The 17,408-nt window shown below is 35.1% G+C and overlaps 1 protein-coding gene across 1 annotated transcript in view; it reads right to left on the bottom strand.

Annotated features, from left to right (window-relative positions):
* The window catches only part of LOC309552467 (NACHT, LRR and PYD domains-containing protein 3-like), a 73,191-nt gene that overhangs the window by 29,758 nt on the left and 26,025 nt on the right, over positions 1-17,408 (bottom strand). Inside the window, exons 4-6 of the mRNA XM_082253438.1 lie at positions 6,766-6,804; positions 5,831-6,009; positions 2,969-4,689 (exon numbers count right to left, since the gene is read on the bottom strand). Coding sequence (XP_082109564.1) covers positions 2,969-4,689; positions 5,831-6,009; positions 6,766-6,804 — 1,939 coding nt within the window. The remainder of the gene's footprint in view (positions 1-2,968; positions 4,690-5,830; positions 6,010-6,765; positions 6,805-17,408) is intronic.

Genomic DNA, 17,408 nt, shown 5'->3' with positions numbered 1-17,408 from the left:
TAAACAAAAAGTGTCAAAAATAGGCTTGGGGCTTAAGTGGTTAATATTTTATATATATTTGTATTTCTTACCATTTTATTTTCTTCATCATTTTTTACCATTTTTATTTTTTTAACAATCATTTTTTTTTTTTTTTTTTTTTTTTAGGAGCCCCATTGGTGGGCTTTGGTGAAATATCAGGGGTTTAAACAGACTCCTGATTTCTCACTTTTGAGACAGAGAAAGGACTGAGGACAGAGATTCCCCAGTCCCTTTCTTTGCAGCCAAGCAGCAGGGGGAATCTGCACAGCACAGGGTGATTAGGGTGTGCCCAGGCACACTTGGCACACCCTGTGCGCATGCCTATGCTGACCAATCACAGCTCGCAACACAGTTGTATTCAATAGATGGCATGTAAGGAAGCCATTCATTGTTTACAACTGTCATGTGACCTGCTGTGATAAGTTTTGGTGGTCACATGGTACCGGCAGTGAGCCAGTGCTCAGATCAGTCATCCCCCGTGTCCTGTGGATGCAGCTGATGACAGATCGGGCTGCTGTATGGCTCCGCGTTTGGCACATCCTGACAGGATGTCATATGACGCCCAGGCAGGATAACTGAACCACCGCTGGGCCGTCAATTTCCTATTGGCCGGGTGGAAAGGTGTTAAGACAAATATACGCCTTGCTGGCGTTTTTACATTGAAGTCTATGGGAGTCGTGCAGCACAAGAATCAGCCAAAAGTAGTGCAAAAAGTCTTTTTTTGTTTTGTTGCGGCAACTTAAAGCGGAGTTCCGGCCACAAAATCGTCATAGTCGATTTTAGGCCATTCGCTTGCTATAGGTCACCTGAAAAAGAAATGGATAGTTAGGATTTTTTTTTTTTTTTACTTACCTTGTAATTGCAGAAAAAAAATACTTACCTTCCTTCCACTTCCTCCCTCGGCCGCACGGCCCGCACCGTCACTTCCACTTTGCAATGATTCCTGGGAGCTGAACGTCATCGCTCCCAGGAATCAATGCGCCTGCACCGGCCCCGACGTCAGTTCCTGTGCAGGCGCCGTCATACCTTGCTAAACAGCTTCTGGGCATGCCCAGAAGCTGTGCAGGGATGACGCTGCAGCCCCGGAAGTGACGGCAGTGCATCGTGGGACCGAAGAGGACAGAAGAGGACGCGGAAGAGGATCGCGCTGGCTTCAAGCTGCCCACACCTGAGATGGCAGCGCTGGAGAAGAAATTTTAAAAGTAAGTATTTCTTCTAAAAGGTAAGTGCGAACCGGGACAGATCAGAGGCTATCCATTGTGGAATGTACTAGCCCTGACTGTCCCGGGGGTAAGCTCATTGAAATTTTGTTTCTGTGGCCGAAACTCCGCTTTAAGATGCAGAAATTAAGACAGCAACCATTAAAATCGATGTGTTTTCACTTGACCTGCGACTTTACAAGTCACCAGAATGTAACAGGTTGCCGGAAAATTGCATTAATGTGAACCAGTGCTGAGGGTTGAGAAAAGCATGAACTCCAGGACTTCTAAGGCCCCTTTCAAACGGATGTTCCGATTGGGTCCGCCTGTCCATTTTTCAGGAGGACCCGATGGGAACCTCCATTCTCCTCTATGAAGTGGCGTGTGTAAATGGACGTGTCTGTTTATACCTGCCTATATCCAATATGATCTGATCCACCAAAAAGAGATGGATGGGGATCCGTTCCCCTTCCATCTAGTGGATTGGATTAGATGGCAGTCGGGTGTAAATGGACCATTTATATCTGCCCATAGAGGAGAGCGGTCTTTGTCCATGTCTGTGTCCGCTCTGCATAAGCGGAGAAGACACAGACCTGTTACCCGTATAGAGGGGATTTGCAGAGGACCAACAAAGGGCACTGCTGAGGTTATTTGCAAAAATAGTATGAAAACCTTTATTAAGGCACATATGCCAATGTGAAAAATATTATACTTTTGAAGGGATGTGACACATCGGGTATAATAAAATGATTAAAAACAAACAAACAGTAATAAATGGATCATCATCCTCCTGGATTGTTGCAGGAAACTGAAGAGAAATGCACTATAGCCTGTAATAACGTGAGAGGCTCGGTATTGCACAGTCCTAAGATGTCAAATGGTAGGTGACTGGGGTAGTTTGATAAGGAAAACAGATCCAACAAAGGTCCCAAGTATATAGAACATCAAAAGTATGACTGAGCTGCATTCAAATGCCTTATTTAGAAAAGGGCTGATGTTGGAATAAGCTTAGTCATTAGGCACCGTGGCAATCATTTTATTATACCCGATGTGTCACATCCCTTCACACCGACTGAGAGCTATGCTGAACACTCCGATCTGTCACTCCCTGTCACTTAGGAGATCCGCCCGCTCTGTTTACACAGGCGGGCGGATCTCCAAACTAGATTCCCCAACGATCAGGGAAGAGCGGCGGCGATCACCGCCGCTCCTCCCCTGGCCCGACTCCCGCTGTGAATGAAAACAGCGGGAGCGCGCCTCCAGGGGGAGGAGTCCAGCGACGTAGGTCTACGTCGCTGGACGATAACGAGCCACTGTGCCGCAGTAGCAGCACAGTGGCTAGAGGTAAAGTGGTTAATAACTACATAACACAGTACTTGTACTTTTACTTTCAGTACTTGAGTAGCACCATTTTTTTAAAAAACTACTTGCAATACTTAAGTACAAAAAATGTTGAATACTTTAGTACTTCTACTCAAGTCACTTTTTGATCGAGCACTTGTACTTTTACTCAAGTATGGGTTTCGAGTACTTTATACAACTCTGCGTATATGGGTACACCCCCATTGTTTTTTTCTAAACAGACCTGTTACCCGCCTGCTCAGGACAGATCCCCTGCTGAGCAAGCATGTCGCAGCCGCAGACCACCTCATGTGAAACGGGCATTACAAGTGTGGAAAATTTTTTTCCTCTATGCAGGTTCCTGCCCATTCTCTGTATTCAGTTAGGATATTCTCACACCCACTTACTTGACCTTCTGACTCCAGTGCAGGAATGGAGATAGAATTTTCTGACACTCTGGATCCACAGTGAGAGAATAAAGCTTTGAAGACTGAACATTTTCTCTCTTCAAGGTCTTCAAGCAATATCTCAGCTGCTTGCAATAATTTCTGTTCTTCCAATAGTGACCAGTATTTGAGCTACGCAGCTCTAAACTTGAACAACGAGACATGACTCTCCTTATGAAGTCCTCATCCTGAGTCTCATACAGACAGGAGATGGTCGTAGTATAGAAAGTCTCATTGATGGTGGTCTTAATTGCCCATTTCTTTATTGCAGATCTGGCTCGGAGTGAGATGGGGATTCCTGTGCTCTCTGAGAATGTCTTCACCTGATTTTCATTTAAGAGACCAAACAAGAATTGTACAGATAATTCTAAATGTGAGAAAAATCTCCTGAATTCTGATAGTGATTTCCCTTTACAGATCATGGGGAGGAAAGTACCTTTCATAAATCCAAACCCATCATCCATCCCATAATGCAGAGCAGCAAGGAACTCCTGTACACTTTGGTGGATGAAGCTGTAGCGGGTCTGGGTGCGGACTTCAAAATGAAAGATGTCCTTTTCCAGAAATACAGACTCCAACTCATCCAGAGAAAGTCCATGTCTTTCTAGATCTTTCTTCTCAAATAAGATTTGTTTGTTCAGAACTCCCTGATTGGCCAGAGCACACAGCTTCTTCAGACAGGTTTGTTTCCGGTGTACAGACTGCTCCTTACTGTGATTGGTTAGTAAAACCTCCAGATAGAGAAGGTAAATTGAAGTCATCGTTACACACCGAATTAAACCCAAACCTTTTTTAATTTCTTGTTTCAGTACAGTGCAGACAATCCAGCATGTGATGGGGACGGCACACATGGTGTACAGAACTTCATTTTCTTTTATTATTCTGAGAACTTTGTCTGCATCTTCTTTATTTCCAAAGAATTTATGGACAAATTCCTTTTGATCGTCCCTTGTAAATCCCTGGATTTCCACATTGCGATAAACATTGATAAATGTGTTAAGTCTCTCCATGGCCAGTGACCTTGTGGTGATGATCAGAGAAGATTGTTGGAGAACCTGTCTCCTGAGCAATCTTTGGAGAATTATTTCTTTGTTGGTTTCCATAGAAATGTCAAGACTACCCTCAGATTCCTCCTCCAGAGTCCACCTCAGTTCATCAAAGCCATCAACTATGGTGAGAAGTTTTCTCTGACTTCCAGGATCCTCCAGAATAGAGACCAGGTCATCAGAATTCTGCAATCTGCAGGCTCTGGATAAAAGTCCCACAAGGCTTATGTTTCCAGGGATGGTGTTGATTGCTCTACAGTTCAGATAAAACACAAAGTCAAACTTGTCTTTGTAGAGATTCCCAGAGGCCCAGTCCAGCATGATCTTCTTGCAGGTCATTGTTTTTCCAATCCCAGCAGGTCCTTCTAACACCACAATGTTAGGAATGAAACCGTCTTCATCAGGGTCAAAGAGGGTCTGAAATGTGGTTGGGGAGTATTCATCATAAGGTCTTTTCTCCATGATCTGTAGAGGACTTCTGCCTAAACTCCTTATTTTTTGTTCTTTTCCCTCTTTATTCTGGGGGCCCTTTGTCATCGATACTGTGGTGAATCTTTTCTGTAGATGAACAGCTTCCCCCATACGGGAATTATATTGTGTTATCCTCTGGAACGTCTCTGTATTCATTTTCGATGTCTTTATAAGAGAAAGGAGAATATTTTATTCATCATACACACATAAAATATTTATAAGACAGCCTTAGTAATATTGAATTCTAATCATACTGGAAAACAATTGATACCGAAGTATAAACCCCCAGTGGGTTTTTAGGCAGCACAATAAATGGTAGATAAGTAAGAAGATATAATAAAAATATACTTTATTAACAAATTACATATACACTTGTTAAAGCCCCAATTGGGGGAAACATGAAAGCTCCAGTTGTCTCTAATAACAATTGATCTCAATATCTCATAACATATCATGACATCATGGCATGGTGGTATATCGCATCGTCCCCAGAACGGGTGCTGGGGGAGCACACACCCCAACGCGTTTCGACCTGTAAAAGGTCTTCCTCAGGGGGACTGTATTGTCATGAAGATGAGATCTATTGAGAAACAGGGAGCAGATAAAAGTCGTTGTATCCTCTACATCCAGAGGGGAGCGGCGCCTCCCACCCTGGGCGGCTGAACAGGCGTAAAGGTCTGCAAGGAGTCACCAAACCATACCAGCACACAAGGGAGTACACGACACCTAGCTGCAGCTGTAAGAGACCTGTTCTTTACATAATACCGCACGATGTGAAGGTTCCTTGGATGTAGAGGATACAACGACTTTTATCTGCTACCTGTTTCTCAATAGATCTCATCTTCATGACAATACAGTCCCCCTGAGGAAGACCTTTTACAGGTCGAAACGCATTGGGGTGTGTGTTCTCCCAGCACCCGTTCTGGGGTCGATGCGATATACCACCATGCCATGATGTCATGATATGTTATGAGATATTGAGATCAATTGTTATTAGAGACAACTGGAGCTTTCATGTTTCCCCCAATTGGGGTTTTAACAAGTGTATATGTAATTTAATAAAGTATATTTTTATTATATCTTCTTACTTATCTACCATTTATTGTGCTGCCTAAAAACCCACTGGGGGTGGATACTTCGGTATCAATTGTTTTCCAGTAATCATTACCGGGTGAACAGCCACTCCATTTTTCAGTGTTGTACTCCTACTATGAATTCTAATCATAAACCCCAAGAATGGAACATTAAAAGAGGATATCCCATGAAATATAGGAGGATTGTGGATACATCCAAACTTTGGACACACCATCCAGACCACAGGCATAACTAGATCCTTCAGGGCCCTTTCCATTGGTCCAGGGTCCTGTCCTGTGGTCCCAGGGCCATTCCCTGTGAGGCTGGGTGCCTTTCCTCTGAGGCCAAACACAATGTTCCCCACACATACATTCAATAAAACCGGCTGTTTAGTGCTGTAATGACCATAGGCTGGAAACCATGGATAATCAAAGTGAAGAAATGTCAACATGCAAATTTATTTGTTGCAAGTGACATGAAAAGCTGCAGCAGTGTGAACTGGGGCTTACAAAGGACCCCGCTATAGGAGCAAGTGACAAGTGCCTGATGAAGAGGCCCTGCATTGCTACGAAATGTTGCTGTATATTTATGATGTGACCACGGAATAAAGCTTGGGACCCTTTCGAGAAATCCATGGTGTGCTGATGGCATTTCTTCACTTCCCTCTAAAGCCAGGATCCTTCCCACTCGCTCCCATGGCTGGGATCCTTTATAAGCCCCAGTTCACACTGCTGAGGCTTATCATGTGGCTTACAACACATAAATTCACATGACAAGTCAAAACACATTCATTTCAATAGGTGCTATCTTAATCAATGCAACTCAAGTCATTGCAAAAAAAAAAAAAAAAAGTTCCTGCACTACTTTTCTGAAACTTTGATGCAATTTGAGTGCCATAGATGACAATGTTAATTCACAAAAGTCACAAACAAGTCGCAAAGAAATTTTAAGCAATTCGCATGAATTTCAGTTTGCCGTAAAGTGAACCAAGCCCACGTTTTGCAGTGGGTCCCCTTTTCGCCGTCTTGGGGCCCTCTGTGGTGGCAGAATGCCAGGGCCTTGACACAAGTGCTACCTTTGCGACCATGGTAGTTCCACCACTGATCCAGACTACAACAGCACAAAATTTTATCTAGAAAAGATATCAAATGTGGATGCCCTACTAACCTGATGATCTGTTGTCAGGTGTCATCTTCTTCAGTTTGGCTGGAAATAAGATTAGGGAAATGATTAGTCCTGACAAACCTCTGAAATGTATAAAATAATACCTAGGAGACTTATTAATGTAGCAGATTCTCCCAGACACCAACCCTCTTTAGATTGGAGTCTCTCCTCCTTCTATTTCTCCATGCAGATGATGGGGAGTATCTTTTGGCACTTTTCCACCGGCTCGGCTCCACTCGGCCCTGCTTGGCCCTGCTTGGACTGGCTTGCTTTTCCACTGCTGGTACCGCATGGTACGGTGTAGGAACAGTTCGGTACGGTACAGTATGGTTTGCTTTTCCACTAAAGTAGTACTAAAGTTAAGTGGGTGGAATGTGGGTGGGATAACAATGATTCTCTGACCAATCAGTGGCTAGTAGTGACTGCATGCAAGGGATTGTGGGATATGGTACCGGGTATGGTACCTCTTGGAACCACAATCGAGGTGGTACTGTTTTTGAGAGCCGTACCGTTCGGTTCCATGCAGTGGAAAAGCGCCGCCGTACCGTACCGAACCGTTCCGACACCGCACCATACGGTACCAGCAGTGGAAAAGCACAAAAGCGAACCGAACCGTTCGGTTCCATGCAGTGGAAAGCGCCATTTGTCTGCCTGGTAACATCTTAGCACATTGCAGTGACATGTGACCATGGTGGGGGGACCAGAACAGCCCCCAATTCTCTATTCAGGGTTTATAGGCACGCATCTAGAATCTGGAGCCTTGACTCCTCTTTCTGATGGAGTTTCAGGTGGATGCATGAGGCACAAGGCTCAGAACATCGAGGGTTTCCTGGGAATACAGCTATAAATATGGAGGTTCTGTATAATAGGCAAGTAGCTGCAATTGTATTGCTCTACTCGACATGCTGAGTGATGTCATTGTGTTATGGTGACTGACTGCTGGAATCCTGGAGAAGTGCTTCCCTCAATAAAGATTGTTTAACACCTTAGTGACTGAGGGTAAAACAAATGTTATTAATATTATTATTAATATTATTATTATTATTATTATACAGGATTTATATAGTGCCGACAGTTTACGCAGCGATTTACAACTTGAGGGTAGACAGTACAACTACAATAAACTGTAATACAGTAGGAATCAGAGGGCCCTGCTCAATAGAGCTTACAATCTAAGAAGGAGGGTCAAGAGATACACAAGGTAATAATTTTGGGGGGATGTGCGGATGAAGAAAATGGATGTACAGTCGTTAGGTGGGGGCCATGTAGGCTTCTCTGAAGAGATGAGTTTTAAAGGATCCTCTGCAAGTGAACTGTCATGGACATGCAATAATGTCTGGTAGTTTACCTGTTCCTCATGTCTGCATTAAGGGCCAGACTCTTCCTTCTGGCTGCTTTTATCATCTCTCTTCCCTGTTTGGCTCCACCCCAGGCCATTCCAGGAAGTCTATATTAACCAGTTCACTGCAGGTCTGCTTTGCTGTTCAACAGTATTAGTTTCCTGTTTGCCGTGTGCTTGAACTACTCTTCTGTGTACCGACTTTGGCTTGTCTCTGACTATTCTTGTTTGCCTGTTACCCTGGCCTTTGGTCTGTCCCTTGACTACCCTTGTCTGCCTGTTACCCTGACCTCGGCTTACCCATCACCATTCTGTGTGTCCTGAGTGGCTGCTTCCCTTCTCTCCCTACGGAGCGTGACCTGGGGGACCCCAGGGGCCGCGACCTGGGCCCAGCTGCAGCAAAGTCCATCCTCACCACTAAAGGCTCTGGTGAACACCTGCTGGGTCTTAGACTCCGCGCCCTGGGGAATCTTGGGCTCACATTCCAGTCCATCCGCAGCAGTCTTCTATAGGGTTCACTACCTTGCGCTGTGCCCCTGCCTCCAACAGGGTGCAGTTGTCACCTGGCCACAGGTGACCTGACATGGACAAAGTAGGAGATAGTCGGACAGATTGGGGTAGAGCATTCCAGAGGATGGGAGAGGTTCAGGTGAAGTCCTAGAGGTGTGCATGGGAAGAGGTGACAAGGCAGGCAGAGAGCAGACAGCCCAGGGAGGAACGAAGAGAATGATTTGGTTGGTATTTTGAGACCAGGTTAGTGATGTAGCTGGGTGCAAGGTTATGGATGGCTTTGTAAGTTATGGTTAGTATCTTGAATTTCATTCGTAGGTTGAGTGGCAGCCAATGTTGGGATTGGCAAAGAGGGGTAGCAGACACAGAGCGGTTTGTAAGGTGGATGAGCCTGGCAGCCGCGTATATGATGGACTGAAGGGGGGATAGCCTAATTAAAGGTAAGCCAATGAGGAGGGAGTTGCAGTAATCGAGACGAGAGATGACCAGGGAATGGATTAGAAGCTTTGTGGAGTAGTTGGTTAGGAAGGGGCGGATCTTGGAGATGTTGCGGAGGTTGAGGCGGCAAGCTTTGGACAGCGACTGGATGTGGGGCTGAAAGGATAGTGAGTCCAGGAATATACCTAGGACCTTGGCATGGAGGGACAGGTTGATAGTAGAGCCGTTGATTTTGACAGAGAAATCAGGGGAAGAGGCACATGGAGGAGGAAATATCATGAGCTCGGTTTTTGATAGGTTGAGTTTGAGGAAGTGATGTGACATCCAGGCTGATATGTCTGTTAGTAAGTTAGTGATGCGTGAGGAAACTGATGGGAGTGAGCTGAGGGATGGAGAGATAGATTTGGGTGTCATCAGCTTATAGATGATATTGAAAGCCATGGGAGGCAATCAGCTGACCCAGGGAGGAGGTGTAGATTGAGAAAAGGAGAGGTCCAAGAACAAAACCTTGGGAGACCCCAGCAGAGAAAGGAAGAGGAGAGGAGGTAGTAGAGTTGTAAGTAGCACTGAAGGTGCATTGGGATAGGTAGGATGAGAACCAGTGAAGAGTACGGTCAGGGAGACCAATGGAGTGGAGTTTTTTGAGGAGGAGGGGGTGATCCAATGTTAATGCCTGAACACAATTTTGCAACTTTGACATATGTTAATAAAACTGTACATATCATCACAGCTACTTTGTGTATCTAGGTGGATTATATTGCATTTATTTCAGGACAAATTGGGCTTTCATTTGGTGGTAAATGGTAACAGGTATCTCCTGTTTTTTTTTTTTTTTTTAATCAAAAGAATACTGGCCCAAAATAGTATATATATTTTTTTTAAGGTAGCTCTATATTTCTTGCTATTACCAAAACTTACCATCAAATAACATCCCAAAAAAAATTCTCCTGCTCCTGATGATTGCAATGATACCATATATGTGGATGTTTGTTGTTTATATCCATAGTACGCCCCAGAAAAAATAGTGTGCATTTTGCTTTTTTTACAATGTATTATATAATAGATCCTGTATGTATACAATGTATTATATAATGTATCCTGTATGTATACAATGTATTATATAATATATCCTGTATGTATACAATGTATTATATAATATATCCTGTATGTATACAATGTATTATATAATGGATCCTGTATGTATACAATGTATTATATAATGGATCCTGTATGTATACAATGTATTATATAATATATCCTGTATGTATACAATGTATTATATAATATATCCTGTATGTATACAATGTATTATATAATATATCCTGTATGTATACAATGTATTATATAATATATCCTGTATGTATACAATGTATTATATAATATATCCTGTATGTATACATTGTATTATATAATGGATCCTGTATGTATACAATGTATTATATAATATGTCCTGTATGTATACAATGTATTATATAATAGATCCTGTATGTATACAATGGATTGTATAATGGATCCTGTATGTATACAATGTATTATATAATGGATCCTGTATGTATACAATGTATTATATAATATATCCTGTATGTATACAATGTATTATATAATGGACCCTGTATGTATACAATGTATTATATAATATATCCTGTATGTATACAATGTATTATATAATGATCCTGTATGTATACAATGTATTATATAATATATCCTGTATGTATACAATGTATTATATAATATATCCTGTATGTATACAATGTATTATATAATATATCCTGTATGTATACATTGTATTATATAATGGATCCTGTATGTATACAATGTATTATATAATATGTCCTGTATGTATACAATGTATTATATAATATATCCTGTATGTATACAATGTATTATATAATATATCCTGTATGTATATAATGTATTATATAATATATCCTGTATGTATACAATGTATTATATAATATATCCTGTATGTATACAATGTATTATATAATATATCCTGTATGTATACAATGTATTATATAATGGATCCTGTATGTATATAATGTATTATATAATATATCCTGTATGTATACAATGTATTATATAATATATCCTGTATGTATACAATGTATTATATAATGGATCCTGTATGTATACAATGTATTATATAATATATCCTGTATGTATACAATGTATTATATAATATATACTGTATGTATACAATGTATTATATAATGTATCCTGTATGTATACAATGTATTATATAATATATCCTGTATGTATACAATGTATTATATAATGGATCCTGTATGTATACAATGTATTATATAATGGACCCTGTATGTATACAATGTATTATATAATGGATCCTGTATGTATACAATGTATTATATAATATATCCTGTATGTATACAATGTATTATATAATATATCCTGTATGTATACAATGTATTATATAATATATCCTGTATGTATACAATGTATTATATAATGGATCCTGTATGTATACAATGTATTATATAATATATCCTGTATGTATACAATGTATTATATAATATATCCTGTATGTATACAATGTATTATATAATGGATCCTGTATGTATACAATGTATTATATAATGGACCCTGTATGTATACAATGTATTATATAATATATCCTGTATGTATACAATGTATTATATAATATATCCTGTATGTATACAATGTATTATATAATGGATCCTGTATGTATACAATGTATTATATAATATATCCTGTATGTATACAATGTATTATATAATGGATCCTGTATGTATACAATGTATTATATAATGTATCCTGTATGTATACAATGTATTATATAATATATCCTGTATGTATACAATGTATTATATAATGGATCCTGTATGTATACAATGTATTATATAATGGATCCTGTATGTATACAATGTATTATATAATGGATCCTGTATGTATACAATGTATTATATAATGTATCCTGTATGTATACAATGTATTATATAATGGACCCTGTATGTATACAATGTATTATATAATGGATCCTGTATGTATACAATGTATTATATAATGGATCCTGTATGTATACAATGTATTATATAATATATCCTGTATGTATACAATGTATTATATAATGGATCCTGTATGTATACAATGTATTATATAATATATCCTGTATGTATACAATGTATTATATAATGGATCCTGTATGTATACAATGTATTATATAATATATCCTGTATGTATACAATGTATTATATAATGGATCCTGTATGTATACAGTGTATTATATAATATATCCTGTATGTATACAATGTATTATATAATGGATCCTGTATGTATACAATGTATTATATAATATATCCTGTATACAATGTATTATATAATGTATCCTGTATGTATACAATGTATTATATAATGTATCCTGTATGTATACAATGTATTATATAATGGATCCTGTATGTATACAATGTATTATATAATATATCCTGTATGTATACAATGTATTATATAATGGATCCTGTATGTATACAATGTATTATATAATGTATCCTGTATGTATGTATACAATGTATTATATAATATATCCTGTATGTATACAATGTATTATATAATGGATCCTGTATGTATACAATGTATTATATAATGGATCCTGTATGTATACAATGTATTATATAATGGATCCTGTATGTATACAATGTATTATATAATATATCCTGTATGTATACAATGTATTATATAATGGATCCTGTATGTATACAATGTATTATATAATGGACCCTGTATGTATACAATGTATTATATAATGGATCCTGTATGTATACAATGTATTATATAATATATCCTGTATGTATACAATGTATTATATAATATATCCTGTATGTATACAATGTATTATATAATGGATCCTGTATGTATACAATGTATTATATAATGGATCCTGTATGTATACAATGTATTATATAATGGATCCTGTATGTATACAATGTATTATATAATGGATCCTGTATGTATACAATGTATTATATAATATATCCTGTATGTATACAATGTATTATATAATGGATCCTGTATGTATACAATGTATTATATAATATATCCTGTATGTATACAATGTATTATATAATGGATCCTGTATGTATACAATGTATTATATAATATATCCTGTATGTATACAATGTATTATATAATATATCCTGTATGTATACAATGTATTATATAATATATCCTGTATGTATACAATGTATTATATAATGGATCCTGTATGTATACAATGTATTATATAATATATCCTGTATGTATACAATGTATTATATAATGTATCCTGTATGTATACAATGTATTATATAATGGATCCTGTATGTATACAATGTATTATATAATATATCCTGTATGTATACAATGTATTATATAATGGATCCTGTATGTATACAATGTATTATATAATATATCCTGTATGTATACAATGTATTATATAATATATCCTGTATGTATACAATGTATTATATAATATATCCTGTATGTATACAATGTATTATATAATGGATCCTGTATGTATACAATGTATTATATAATATATCCTGTATGTATACAATGTATTATATAATAGATCCTGTATGTATACAATGGATTGTATAATGGATCCTGTATGTATACAATGTATTATATAATGGATCCTGTATGTATACAATGTATTATATAATGGACCCTGTATGTATACAATGTATTATATAATATATCCTGTATGTATACAATGTATTATATAATATATCCTGTATGTATACAATGTATTATATAATGGATCCTGTATGTATATAATGTATTATATAATATATCCTGTATGTATACAATGTATTATATAATGGATCCTGTATGTATACAATGTATTATATAATGTATCCTGTATGTATACAATGTATTATATAATGGATCCTGTATGTATACAATGTATTATATAATGGATCCTGTATGTATACAATGTATTATATAATGGATCCTGTATGTATACAATGTATTATATAATGGACCCTGTATGTATACAATGTATTATATAATGGACCCTGTATGTATACAATGTATTATATAATGGATCCTGTATGTATACAATGTATTATATAATGGACCCTGTATGTATACAATGTATTATATAATGGACCCTGTATGTATACAATGTATTATATAATATATCCTGTATGTATACAATGTATTATATAATGGATCCTGTATGTATACAATGTATTATATAATATATCCTGTATGTATACAATGTATTATATAATATATCCTGTATGTATACAGTGTATTATATAATATATCCTGTATGTATACAATGTATTATATAATATATCCTGTATGTATACAATGTATTATATAATGGATCCTGTATGTATACAATGTATTATATAATGGACCCTGTATGTATACGATGTATTATATAATATATCCTGTATGTATACAATGTATTATATAATATATCCTGTATGTATACAATGTATTATATGATGGATCCTGTATGTATACAATGTATTATATAATATATCCTGTATGTATACAATGTATTATATAATGTATCCTGTATACAATGTATTATATAATGTATCCTGTATGTATACAATGTATTATATAATGTATCCTGTATACAATGTATTATATAATGGATCCTGTATGTATACAATGTATTATATAATGCATCCTGTATGTATACAATGTATTATATAATATATCCTGTATGTATACAATGTATTATATAATATATCCTGTATGTATACAATGTATTATATAATATATCCTGTATGTATACAATGTATTATATAATGTATCCTGTATGTATATAATGTATTATATAATATATCCTGTATGTATACAATGTATTATATAATGTATCCTGTATGTATACAATGTATTATATAATATATGCTGTATGTATACAATGTATTATATAATGGATCCTGTATGTATACAATGTATTATATAATATATCCTGTATGTATACAATGTATTATATAATATATCCTGTATGTATACAATGTATTATATAATATATCCTGTATGTATACAATGTATTATATAATGGATCCTGTATGTATACAATGTATTATATAATATATCCTGTATGTATACAATGTATTATATAATATATCCTGTATGTATACAATGTATTATATAATGGATCCTGTATGTATACAATGTATTATATAATGTATCCTGTATGTATACAATGTATTATATAATGGATCCTGTATGTATACAATGTATTATATAATATATCCTGTATGTATACAATGTATTATATAATGGACCCTGTATGTATACAATGTATTATATAATGGATCCTGTATGTATACAATGTATTATATAATGGATCCTGTATGTATACAATGTATTATATAATGGATCCTGTATGTATACAATGTATTATATAATGGATCCTGTATGTATACAATGTATTATATAATGTATCCTGTATACAATGTATTATATAATATATCCTGTATACAATGTATTATATAATGTATCCTGTATGTATACAATGTATTATATAATGGATCCTGTATACAATGTATTATATAATGGATCCTGTATGTATACAATGTATTATATAATATATCCTGTATGTATACAATGTATTATATAATGGATCCTGTATGTATACAATGTATTATATAATGTATCCTGTATGTATACAATGTATTATATAATATATCCTGTATGTATACAATGTATTATATAATATATCCTGTATGTATACAATGTATTATATAATATATCCTGTATGTATACAATGTATTATATAATGGATCCTGTATGTATACAACGTATTATATAATATATCCTGTATGTATACAATGTATTATATAATGGATCCTGTATGTATACAATGTATTATATAATATATCCTGTATGTATACAATGTATTATATAATGGATCCTGTATGTATACAATGTATTATATAATATATCCTGTATGTATACAATGTATTATATAATATATCCTGTATGTATACAATGTATTATATAATGGATCCTGTATGTATACAATGTATTATATAATGGATCCTGTATGTATACAATGTATTATATAATATATCCTGTATGTATACAATGTATTATATAATGTATCCTGTATGTATACAATGTATTATATAATATATCCTGTATGTATACAATGTATTATATAATATATCCTGTATGTATACAATGTATTATATAATGGATCCTGTATGTATACAATGTATTATATAATGGATCCTGTATGTATACAATGTATTATATAATATATCCTGTATGTATACAATGTATTATATAATGGATCCTGTATGTATACAATGTATTATATAATATATCCTGTATGTATACAATGTATTATATAATGTATCCTGTATGTATACAATGTATTATATAATGGATCCTGTATGTATACAATGTATTATATAATGGATCCTGTATGTATACAATGTATTATATAATATATACTGTATGTATACAATGTATTATATAATGGATCCTGTATGTATACAATGTATTATATAATATATCCTGTATGTATACAATGTATTATATAATATATCCTGTATGTATACAATGTATTATATAATGTATCCTGTATGTATACAATGTATTATATAATATATCCTGTATGTATACAATGTATTATATAATATATCCTGTATGTATACAATGTATTATATAATATATCCTGTATGTATACAATGTATTATATAATATATCCTGTATGTATACAATGTATTATATAATATATCCTGTATGTATACAATGTATTATATAATGTATCCTGTATGTATACAATGTATTATATAATGGACCCTGTATGTATACAATGTATTATATAATATATCCTGTATGTATACAATGTATTATATAATATATCCTGTATGTATACAATGTATTATATAATATATCCTGTATGTATACAATGTATTATATAATGGATCCTGTATGTATACAATGTATTATATAATAGATCCTGGATGTATACAATGTATTATATAATATATCCTGTATGTATACAATGTATTATATAATAGATCCTGTATGTATACAATGTATTATATAATATATCCTGTATGTATACAATGTATTATATAATATATCCTGTATGTATACAATGTATTATATAATATATCCTGTATGTATACAATGTATTATATAATGGATCCTGTATGTATACAATGTATTATATAATATATCCTGTATGTATACAATGTATTATATAATATATCCTGTATGTATACAATGTACCTTCCTCTCCATTCAGAAAAGAAAACAAATAAATAAAACACAGGGGTGGGGCTGCACAGAGACTGATTACTATGATAGCCAATCAGAGGCTATGCCAGCCATCAGGTGACTGGAATCTGTGAGTTTC

Source organism: Pelophylax lessonae, assembly GCF_965119305.1.
Source record: "Pelophylax lessonae genome assembly, chromosome: 4".
NCBI classification, from domain to species: Eukaryota; Metazoa; Chordata; class Amphibia; order Anura; family Ranidae; genus Pelophylax; species Pelophylax lessonae.
The sequence above is the reverse complement of the archived record's forward strand: the minus strand, read 5'-3'. Positions and strand labels throughout refer to the sequence as shown.